This window comes from Netta rufina (genome assembly GCF_964035555.1).
Source record: "Netta rufina genome assembly, chromosome: 1".
NCBI classification, from domain to species: Eukaryota; Metazoa; Chordata; class Aves; order Anseriformes; family Anatidae; genus Netta; species Netta rufina.
Window position 1 is genome coordinate 56,933,815 of NC_140123.1, and position 12,544 is coordinate 56,946,358.

The window sequence follows — 12,544 nt, forward strand, 5'->3', positions numbered from 1 at the left end:
TACAAAATAAACTTGAGGCTGTGGTAGCAGATCATCTGGTAGGAATTTGCAGAGACATCAAGGATTTTTTTCCCCCTGTTTGCTAGGCTGCCTGGGGAGTGGTTTGGGATCTGGTCACTGATGTAGGCTGGAGCAGTCTGAAAATTGCTCTAAGTTATGCCCAGCTACATGCAAACAGTGCTTTTAAACTTGGCTGCAAGAATGGAGGCTCCAAAGGCCCAGGTTCTCTACTGTTTTAGTGCACTGTTGAATCATGGGAATTGCAAACCTGGCCCTAAATCCATATTCATGAACACTGGTGGGATTTTTTTTCTTAAGTTTCTTTGGCCTCTAAGCACAGCAAAGCTTCCAGTGTGATGGAAAGTGTCCCTCAGGACAGTCAATGTAACATTGTTCTGCCAAATGAAATGCTAGAACAACTTTATTGTGGAAACAGCTGGGCATATGCAAGTGCCTGCTCCAGCAGAGAAGTATCTATGGAAGATAATTTGCAGTGGTATGTAGCCAATGAACATGCAAGAGGCAAATTGCAGTGCTTAGACAAGTTCTAATGTTAGGCACTGATTTTTTTTTCCTTCAGTACTTCAGACTTGGGGAGCAATCTGTTTCCTTTATTGATGGTGCCTGTGTTTCCTGTGGAGGACAGGAGAGGCATTTAGTGAATGGAAGGGTTGATCTAGTCCACCTAAATAAGGATTACTGGGCACTTTTCCACCTTTGGGTGGGATCCCAAACCTACTTCAACTTTCCAGCTGTGGTAGGCTAAAGCGGGCGGCACTTTCATAGCCATAAGGATTCAGTTGTGAGGAGGAGACTGCTACCTCATGCATCTTCTCTGAGCAGGAAGGGGATTACAGGCAAAGACAGACAAGTTTCTCAAAACTTTTTTTCTCTCTATCATTATTATTATTATTATTATTATTATTTATTTATTATTTATTATTTAGGTATATCTATTCTTGATGCTTAAATATGCCTGGAACATATGTCTTACTGGGTGCCCATACTTTAAAATGTTGTTCATAGCTAGTGTGACTGGCAATGTCTAGAGGCCAAAAATAAAAAATGGCTCTTCCTGTTTCAGTGCATTAAGCAATAATTACTGGTCCAATAACAGAGAATTCAGAACCTGTGCACTAATGAGAATGCAGTGTTTGTTATTTCCATCTTTGCTGGAAACCTAGCCAAGGTATGCAAGTGCTATAATGGATTGAGGGAGCTTGAGTTTCTGTGTTGGTTTTAATTGTCTAAGGAGTCATGGTTTTCAGCAGGTAACTGCTGCACACTTGTAGAAAATTACACTCTGTAAATATAAGCAAAGTTGGACATCCACATTCCTAGGCTGTTTTCAGAATCTTGGCTTACTGATTGTGCCACCTGTAGTAAAAGCTCTTCCCAAGGAAAACAGCAACACCCACTATACTGCTGCCTCCCTGGCAGTAAATGTAGGGCTGCAGATGGCTACTGTAATGGTGCAGGACACGCAGGCTAAGTAATGAGCCAAATCTCATCCAAGAGGATCTGGCCGGCATCCCAGGGAACACCCCGCAACTCATTAGACTCATTTTAATTAAACTGAGGAGGCTCCCAGAGCAGCATGCCCTGTTCAGGGAAAAGACTTGATACATTCATTCTCCCTAACAGATTTTACGTTGTGAAGCCTGATCTTTCTTGCTTGATTTGGCATTAAATTTCCTGTATCTTCTGCAAAATAGTTTTAAAACATTGTGAACATCCATCAGTGTTTGCTTATGCAGAATCACTTCAGGTTTCTTACAATGCCATGATTTTACTAACTATTTTAATTTCACTAAAACTCTCATACTATTCATCACTATTTTCGGCTGTCAGTACCTTTTAGCTTTTATAAACAGGGATATCTGCTTTGATGACTCTCAAGTATGTCTTAGTGTAGCTTCTATAGAGTGGCCATGCAATATATATGCAATTCTCCATTGCCTATTTGTGTAATGTCATTTTTTATTATTATAAGGAATGTCAATATTTTCTATGCTGATGGCACAGTAAGCAATACACACTGAACCCACAGAAAAAATACTTAACCAAATATGCCCATTCCCAAATGTTCCAATCATTAGTTCTTCCACTGTAAGTTTACATGTTCCAGGTTAAAACAGTTCTCTAAAAGTAGGCATTGAGTTAATTTTTGTCAACTTACAATAAACTGAATAAATGAGTTAAATTTTAATGAAAAAAATAGATACTCTGCTGAGACTGCTCCGAAGTTTTAAAGAATTAAGTTTCATTGATCAGAGAGACTTTAGCGCTTATGGAAAAAACTGGGAAAATTGTTTGACGTCGACAAATCCACATTTGGGTTTGGATTTTATTCAGAGGTCAGTGAAAGGAATGGAAAGGTGTCTTAGCCCCTCTTAAGTAACCCATGCATTCTGTTTAAGTTACATTCTGACAGAATCAACATCTCTCTATAATTTTTTTAATCATGCATTAAAGAAATAGGTGGCTTTGTGCTGTAATCATTCTGGAAATATTGCAAAAAGGTGTGATTTTCAACAGCATCTAACTCATTTATAAGTATATCCTGTTAAAGGTCAACAGCTTCTTTGGTCACTTTAAACTCCACTTCCCGTAACTGAAAGCTGCAAATGTATTCTTTGTTATCATTTATTTGGGGTGGGTTTCTTTTTTTAGAGCTTTTTGTATAGTTTTGTTTTGCTGTGTGCTGTAACATCCTTTTAGAGCTAGGTCCACAAAAGAATTTTTGCTCAAAGGATTTTTTTCTAAGCTCCTCACCTTGGCATTTAAGTATCTGAACTCTGTATAGAGAAGGAGGTTCCGGCAGCTGAGGATGGGCTTCATAAAAGCTAGCTTTCTTCAGGCAAATGTTGCAGTCAGCCAGGAGGAAATAACCAGTGGCATTTATAGTTGCAGAAAAGCCTCTCTCAGACCCTTCTGAAACTATAGACTTCTCAACTTATGATTGTCCAGGGGCAACTGCCCTTTTTCAGGATTCAGAGCCATGAACCTTCTCCTGAAGATAGGGATGTCTCTTGAGTTTTTCCTTAAAGGGAGGTTTCTGGTTCTACCCCACTTCTTGGTGGGTTATGGGTGGTGTTACCCAAATGTCACCACAGAGTCCCTGCTTTGCTTGGGGAGATGCAACCTGACATCCCTGGAGAGGAGGAGAACAGTTTATCCCAACAACAGGCATTGGGGTACTCTGCAGGAATAAGCAAACAGCTGAACCATAACTATGTGCACAAACACTTCCTGACCTAGAGAAAATATTTAGTTATTCCATAGGAGGTGGAGCAGCGTAATTTGTGATGATGAAGATTTTTTGGGTCTAAATGGTAGACTTTGGGTCTTTTGTAGGCACATCCCTAAGGGCATTAGATGTGGAGGGCCATTTTCTTCTTGGTATGATTTTATTGCCTTCAGTAACAGTGGGTCAAGGACAATTTGAGCTTTTTCTAGTCAAAAAAGAAAGAAAGAAAAAAAAAAAAACACATAAAAAAAAAAGTTTCTGGGAAGACTGGCCCTGATTGTAGGTCTCGGAAACCAAAGGAAAGCTTCAAAGTGTGAGTCCTGATTAAGTGAAAAAGCAGAATGAAAGCATTAGGAGGAACGTCCTGCCATACTCATGGTGACTTTGAAAGAATCCTTTTATTCAAAAAGCTTTTAGCTTGATTATTTTCTTTTATACAATAGCTTCTTAGGTAGCAATTTTGTGCATGTGTGTGTGCGTGTGTGCACGCATGTCTGGGGATGTTATTTTCTAGCCTGAAAATGACAGTGCTCTTTGACTGTGAGTAATAATCTTTGTGATTTCAGGTTCCTGCCACTGTGGAAAGTGCATCTGTTCACCACAGGAATGGTACATTTCGGGCGATTTCTGTGAATGTGATGACAGAGACTGTGACAAACATGATGGTCTCATTTGCACAGGTGCAGTATGGGCTAACACTTAATTGCTCTAAGAAACAAACAGCGCTGATGGAAATTGTTAGACAAAGCCCATCTTCTTTCTCCACTGATGGAGGAAGTGCATTTGTGGGTTATTCAAACACACTGTAATTGTTTCTTCATGCAGTGTGATAATCAACTTAAGATTTCAAATCAACATTTGAAAGTCTGAGTATGAATTAAAATAAGTACAACAGCTATGAAATCTATCCACAGTTTCCATTGTAGTAGACTACAATTGACTCTTCTTTGACAAAGAACTTTTAGTGGCAGCATTGTCATCATAAGATTTCTTTAACTTTTGCTCTTGTGCTGGATTTTCTATGTGTGTAATACATGTATGTCACAGAAAACATTCGCTCGGCTGATGATCTTTGGTAGGTGAGAGGCATAGAGGCATTGGTTAGGGGATCTTCCTTCAATCAGACAGTTCTCAGTGAGAGGGTGAAATACCTGACAGTTTTCTTATGACGTGATGGCCAGTGATTAAAGTGGTGTCATCCTAACATTGTCCAAGTATTCAGGTGGCAGATGCAAATAAAATTGGGCAGGCTGCCAGCAAACACTCATGACAAATCTGGTGACAGGCAGTAACAAGGGAATTGTTAAATTAACTTGCTCGCTGTTTCCTGTTACAGATCTTAATTTTAGAAAATCTTTGCTGAGCAATTATTAGCTGTGGAGGAAATCTGTGAGATGGTTAGAGTCAGGCTGACAGTAGTAAACTGTGTTCACAAATGTGGTGTCCCAGCTAGCCCAATTAGCAAGGGTCCTTTTCTGGGCCATGTAGCCAGTACAGAAGCAACAAAAGCCTGATTCGTAGTGGCAGTGGGCATTCACAGATCTTCATAGAGTCGGTAGGAAGAGCATCTCACATCAGAAACCCAGTCTGTAGAGCTCTCCAGCTGAACATCCAGGAGTCATGAAAATTATTGAAATAACATCAAAATATGGGTCTCAGTACTTAATGTTTCCCCTTTGCAAAACAGTACCAATGCATTTTTCATCTAATAGAGAGCTTGATAATATTTGTATAACACTTCTGAGAATTTAGGTCTAAAGTTTTTCAGGTTCAAAGGGATATTTTTGTTAATATTCTGTTTGTAACATTTTATCTCTGCGTCATCATTAAAAAATTTTTTTGTTTCTTCTTGTACCTCAACATACAGTGTGAAACAGTGAGCCTCAACAGCTGGGTGCAAATAGCAGTGGCATAATTACAATATTTGCAATTCTGCTGATGGCATTATTGAGAGAATGCCTATTAATTACATGTAAATGTGGGTTTGAGGGTTTGAGGTGGCTTCTTAATGCAATGGTGGAATAATTGCTTCCTTCCACAAAAAAAAAAAAAAAGAAAGAAAAAAAAAAAAGTAAAAAAAAAAGTTGGGGGAATAATAAAGGAACAATGCACCTCCTTTAACATGGCTTTTTCCTCCTCATAAAACACATTCTGATGTAGCACATTTCAATAATGGTAATTGCCCTTTATTCATTCTTTATTCATTCTGTTCTAGGCAATGGTGTTTGTAACTGTGGAAACTGCGAATGCTGGGAAGGATGGAATGGAAATGCTTGTGAAATCTGGCTGGGGACAGAGTACCCTTAACAAAGGACACCAGAGACTTAGAGGTTGTTGTTTTTTTTTTGTTGTTTTTGTTGTTGTTTTTTTTTTTTTTTTTTGGTCTGACTATTCTTTAGGCTGCTAGAGCATTTAATTTGGAAGCACATATACATGGGTGTAAATACTCTAGAACAGTAATGTGAGAGTCTGCTCCTTAAAGAAATGAATGAGAAAACTAATAGTAATAATAATAATTTCGGAGCAGGATAGTCCAAGCTCTATATGCTGAAATTATAAAAAAAAAATGGTCATCTACAGTGCTTCAGTAACTTCGGTGGGGCTGAGATTACACCCCTAATGCCTATTTCTAAAGCAATCTTTGGGGAAAAGTGTGAGAAACCCTTTTATTTTTACGTTATCTATTTGGTTGTTGGCTCTCCCTATCAGTATGCAACAGTATTGCAGTATAAGAGTAGCACTAGTTAAGTATTTGTCAAATACTTAATTTGATTAACTTTACACTGTTTATCAAATACTTTGTTTGAACCTGTTTTCTTTCTAACCATCCTGATTATTCCCTAGATCCAGAAGAAGCAGTAAAGAAGCTTATCAAAACATTATTTTTTTAGTCAAAGAATTGTATTTGTATAACTGATGTTCAGTTACATGACAACCACAGACTGAAAACCCAAAATGTTTGAAGAAACCCTTGTCTGCAAAAGAACTTCTTAGTTTCTGTTAGAGTGTCATAAGTTGGTTATCCATTCTACATACTACAATACTTTCAAATGCATAACCTATAGAAGTATAAGGAATTAAACTAATAAAGAAATAAATGTATGATTAGCTATTCCAAATATATAACCTGCATCTCACATGTACTTTCCTCATACTGTTTTATGTATGTATAGCTGTCTAGTCCTTTTGAAAGTAAAGCAAATGAAAATTTGTTATACTAATAACTTTTAGGATGACAATTCTGTATGCTATTAGAAATCACTGCTTGGAACAGATTGCACTGTCACACATGGTATTCATTGAATTTCACTGTTTTCAAAGAAGTTGGGAGCCTGAAGGTCAACTGACCTGCAAAATCAGATGTGGTGTGCAGTAGTCTGGTCTCTGCCAACGATGCTCAAACAAGTAATTGAAGTTTTAATACAGTAAATACAAACAAAGCAGTGGTATGAACAAAAATTTTATTTTTATTTTCAATGATGATATGCTCAGTGTGAAATTCACATTGAGTTATGAACGATGCACAACTATTGGGACTTCCCTAACTTATTTACATATGAGTCTCTTTTTTTTTTTTTTTTTTTTTTGTTTTAATACATGTAGATTTGGCAGCCCTTTAATTCCTTAGAGCAAAAAAATACATACATTTTAGTTTCAAAAGTGTTTATATTTTGTGAAGTCATGATTGAGCAAGAAATTGCTTAAATGTTTTGAAAATACTTCTTTTTAATATCAAACTAGCATTGTGGTTTAGGTGCCAAGGTTCTGATTTTTGAAGAGGTACATGACTCAGAAATAAGGGAACTATAATATCATTTGAAAAAGGTATTTCCATTATTCATCTAGAAATCTGTTTTCTTTTAGAAAGGACAATTTTGAAATAGGAAAATACAATGGTACAGAACGTATAATAAAATGCAAAAAAATTGAATGAATGTATTTAGTCACTTTCATTATTCCCCCTTCACATGTAACTTTATCTTTCCCATTTTTTTTCCTTAACCTGAATTCTTTTTTTCTAAAAGTGAAGCTTGTGAAACCTATGTTCTCAGGGAGGCATAGTAACCAAATCACCAAATAACCATGCATAACTTATATAGGAGTTATGCACAAGACATGTATCCCAAAGCTGCTAACTGCTCTCTTTTTAGATAACCAAAATATCAGGCAGAGTTCTAAAATGTATTGATACAGGATTAAGAAACTTCAAAGTAAAATTCATCTTGAAATAATTATTTATATTTTATACTTATAACCCTTAAACTGTGTACAGATTAATAGAAATATTTTCTTAAATTCTAACATATATTCATTTCGTCAGCCCTGGTATCTGGATAGCACAGGTTATTGAGTTTGTTTGTATTTATGAATACTGCTGACAATCCTCTTATAATTGGTGTTTTTTCACGTATATATTTTTCTGCTGAGTCAGAGAGCAAACAATGAAAAATATAATGTTGTATTTGATTTCCTTCTGTTTGTATTTAGTATTGTAATAACAGAAATATTCTGTGATTCTGTGATAATAAAAACGCTTTCTAGATTCATTGCATGCTTTTGTCTTGTTTACTGGTATGACAAACAGATTTATTTATACGTACCATAGATCAGCCTTGGAATTCCAGGTACTCATGTCCATAAAAAAAAAAAAAAAAAAAAAAAAAAAGCTTCTATAGAGGGTTACAATGTCCCATTTGATGTATTTTACTTTGTAGTTTGCTTTCATTTAAAATTTATATACTTAGTGTAAGATTATTCTGTTTTGTTTTGTTTGTTTGTTGGTTGTTGTTTTAAATCAAAGTCAACATTTTGGCTGTTGAGTGGATTACATGGCCATAGAATTTCAAAAGTGTTATCCACATTTTTTGTTAAGGTATATATGGGAAAACATTAGAACATTCTAAGACAACTATTGTCAGTGGCTAATTAAAATGTAAATTATCAAATCAAATGGTGCTATCACTATAAACCTTAAAATATTTTCTAAGACTGCTAAAATATAATGAATACATATTTTCCTTTCAAATTTTTATTCTGTTTCTTATTATGTTGTTTGAACATTCCTCCCACCCCCTTCATGCTGAGGTAACTGGTGATAGGACTCCCAGCAGTTCTGTTTTGTGGCTCATTTCCTCACTGGAAAAATGAGAACGGAAGAAATAAGATTATTATTCTGCATATGTGAAAATAATAGCTGTATTAATAAATTGTGATTTTTAACACCTCATTCCCTGTGACAGGAGTTCCAGATACATAAACAGTAAAAGAGGGAAAAGGCGCAAGGGACTGAAACATACTGGCTGATTCTTTCTATGTGGTGGATGTAAAAACTTGCTTCCAAGGCCAGTGGCAAAAGGTGTCTGTAGGTGGTGAAAACAAATTGGGTAAATGGGGAGTTCATTATGGATAGTTTGATAAAGCTTATAAACAATGATACTGTACCCTTGCTTTGTTCTGGTAGAAAGAACACAATCCAGAAGTGTGCAGAACGGTTCTACAGAAGACTTTCGGGAGTATGCCTTTTGTATATAGCATCTGTAAAATCATCTGTAAAACAGCTGTGGATTGATTTGCTTGTGGAAATTATTAACCTCCTCATGATCCTTTTTTTCACTTGCCATACTCTTACAGAAACACATACAAGAACGTTTAATCCTGTACCTGCTTTGACATTTCTTATGCACTGTCCTTGTTTCTTGACAGAAAGACATCTTTGTAGCTAAATGATACTGTGATGAAAAAAAAAAATATCTAAATTGAGTATTTTTGTCACTAGGTAATAGAACAAAGATTTTATTACAGCTTTAAAAATAAATCATAGCATTTGCATTAGTCACAAAAGAAATCACACACAAAAATTGTTATTATGCATTTTAAAATGCATTGCACAGTATATGAGTTTATCAAAAGGGGCATTTAAAAGAAAGATAACCTCCTTACTTTGTCTAATTTCACTCGCATTCCCATCTGAATGGAGCTGAATAATTTCTTATTTATACCAATAAAGAGATGGATCAGCAAGACACACTTTTAATGTGTGGACCAAACTTCCTCCTTTCACACCTCATCACTTACAGTGTTTCTAAACCAAGAGAAAAAGTTCAGAAAAGGCCAGAGTTCTTAAGCGTTATTTCAGGCATATACCACAGTCAAAGTGAATTGCTTTATATTTGTATCTGGGGGTGGTTTATTAAGGACCAACCTAACTCCACACACATTAAAGTTTATGAAAATATCATTACATTAAAAATATGATTTGAATGTGGCTAAAAAACCTATCATATGAAGCAAAAGCTGTGTTATGTCAACTGCAAAGAATTTAAAAGCTATAGACACTTTTCTATAGGCTCTATAATATCTTTTAAGGATGCTTGTGTATTTATAAAATATTTGAAGTATAACAGAACAGTGCTTTGTTGAAGTGGTTCATATCTACTTAAAACTGGATTTGTAAAACTGTGCAGGTGTGACTGATTTTGGCAAATAAAACCGTAGTTGAAATGCAGATTAAAAAAAATATATATAAAGAGATGCCTATGTGCAGCATTAACATTTATGTGCATTATGAAATGGTATGATGAAGTTAGATTGCTGTGCAAACAGTCTCTGTGAAGTTAGATAAAACCCAAAAGAAAAAAATACAAAGCAAGCATGCAAAAGCTGCAAATTCACAGACAGGTGGACATGTAAGTACAAAACACTCAATCTGTAAATACAAATTGATTCCATCAGGTTTACTATACAGTATGTTAGTAGTAACAGACAGTTGGAAACAACTTTCACTTAACAGCAAAATTAATTTTGGAGGGAACAAAATGGTGAAGTCTCATCCTAGAGAACAGCAAGAGAGGTATTATATTAAGGAGCTAAAATTTTCTTTGGCATGGTGAAAGGGGAGAATTGAGTTTGCCAGCCTATTTATATGAAGTTTCACCAAACTGTGGCCAGCACAACTATGTTTTGCACAGTCTACTTCTTACATAAACTTTCTGGATGTTTTTCGGTATGCCTTCATATAAATGTTTTATTCATCATGTTGAATCTGTGGATACAACAAATAATATTAAACACAAACTGTACAATGCAGACAAACTCTTTGCATGTATGTTTGTAAATTCACTAATACAGACCAACAACTCTGTGATACACACAACCTACTACATGCGGTTAATCCTTGCCATCCTTCTCCCATGCAATGGATGAGACGAGACAAAATTAAATGGAGGAACCAAAGCACAAAGACACCTTTGCTAATGTTTAAACAGACTAGAAAAAAAAAAAAAAAAAAAAGAAATAAAAATAGGATATCTATTCATTGGATTAAACACACAAGAATTTAGACTGTACAAACAAAAATAGAAATTAAAAATACTATGGTGCATTTCCAGAATGTATTAAATGCTTACAAAAATTAAACCTGTCCTTAATTGTAGCCCCCCCAAACTGGTTCTCAGATTATAATTACCTGGGATTGAAAGTTTAATGTTAAAAAACATACTTATGTAGCATCAGGCTATGAACCAGAAGCTCCTTGCACAACTTAGCCAGTTCTCCAGTCCTGTCTGTGCCCAGACTCTTACACTTGCAAGAATCAAAAGACAGCTGGATTGGGACATGAACACATGTATTCCCTTCTCATGAGCTCTCAAAAAAAATTAGACGAGAGAGAGAAAGAGAATATAGCCTTCAGTTGTATTAGGTTACTTGAAATAATTGTGAATTGCTTCTCCTTGGAGACCCAGCAGGTAGGAAAGCATCAAGACTGCTGCCTCCCATGGGTCCTCCTGATGCAAAGCAAGCCACCAACTCATCGTGTGAGTTGCTTTGGTTTTGTTCTGTTTCCTCAGGGATGGTGCACAAATCCCACTGGACTGGGTGGGATGAGAAGGGTGCACCGAGGTTTTTATCAAAATGTTGTTTCCCCCCCACACACACACATTTAGTGCTAGCAGGCAAGGGCACAGTCTAAAAGTTTTGTTGCATTTTTATCACAGTATTAAATTAGCTTTGTATTATTTTGTTTTCTTTGTACATGGTCAAGCATGGCTTCATGCTTGACTCATTCCCTCCCTGGAAAGACCCAACATCAAGTGTTTGCTTGCTGTTCTCATATTACATATATAAACAAGGAAGTCTGGCCTACCAAAAAGGAAATCATAATTTAGCAGCTTTATAGTAGCTTCCTTGAACAGTGCACTAAATGTTGCATATAAAAACAGAACACATTTGAAAATTAGCATGAAAAGTTCATTTAGACTGAATCAGTTATTCAGCTGAGCAGATAGGAAGTTTGAAATAACCAGTGGTCTCTGTTAGGGACACTTCAGCACAAAGACATGATAAAATAAACTGCAAGAAATACAATAGTAAAAAAGGAATGGATGATTTCCTTTTTTTTTTTTTCTTTTTTTTTTCTTTTTTCTTTTTTTTTCTTTCTTTTTCTTTAAATATCAAGATAACAGCAAGAGGCCAAGAGAGTGTTGTCACACAGTTTTCCAGACTGAGGTACAGTTTGGTCCTTGTTGCCCTTTCAGAGAAACAAATACCTTAGTAAGCATACAGAGATTATCCACATTCTTAGTTTCTGAAAGCATGTGACTTAAGTATGTAACACTTCAGTGGCATCTCTGTGGTATTGTCTAATTCTTTTTTCCCCCTAACATCATTTTCATTGTTCAGAAGTGACAAACTCAAAGTGGTGATAGTGTTTCTCATAATATGATCCAAGGCTTCAATTTTGTAATGTTTTTGATTTCTTCTAGGTTCATGTAGGAGAAAGTACAGTAGACAGAGATCAAGGCAAGGCACCTTCAATCTAGCAATTTGGTGGGCATATTATCCTAGGAAGCTGGGTAGAGGTACGTACTGGAATATCAGTGAGATACATAGGACTGGACTTTGCATGCTTAGCTAAAAATAAAAATAAAGTTTTGTAATATGTCCAGTTTTAAAACTTTTTATTTTAAAACACCAGAAATATTAAACTATAATTTTTAACTACCCTTTGCATTGGTGCTGCAAAAAGAACACACAACATCCTTGCCCATGCTTTGCTAAGTGTGGAAATCAGCCAAAAATAACAATGGCATTAAGTTCTGTTCCTTAAAAACAGGAAAGGATTATATTTGAAATGGATTTAGGTAGCGCAATTCTGGTTAATCTTAACTTCTTTTGTTTACTGGTGGTGGTTGTTTTTCAAACAATGAAGATTTAGTAGATGAAAAATGAGCCTTAATTCAGGCCTACAAGGCCTACAAAATTCTTTGGACCCACTTTCCCAAAAATGAGTGGGTC

At 35.8% G+C, this 12,544-nt stretch overlaps 1 protein-coding gene across 1 annotated transcript in view; it reads left to right on the forward strand.

Moving 5' to 3' along the window:
- Positions 1-5,625, forward strand: part of ITGBL1 (integrin subunit beta like 1) — a gene marked incomplete at its 5' end in the record, with an annotated part of 148,562 nt that extends 142,937 nt beyond the window's left edge. Inside the window, 2 exons of the mRNA XM_084290278.1 lie at positions 3,817-3,930; positions 5,466-5,625. Of these exons, the coding sequence (XP_084146404.1) occupies positions 3,817-3,930; positions 5,466-5,557 (206 nt within the window). The 3' untranslated portion in view covers positions 5,558-5,625. The remainder of the gene's footprint in view (positions 1-3,816; positions 3,931-5,465) is intronic.
- Between the last annotated feature and the right edge of the window lie 6,919 nt (positions 5,626-12,544).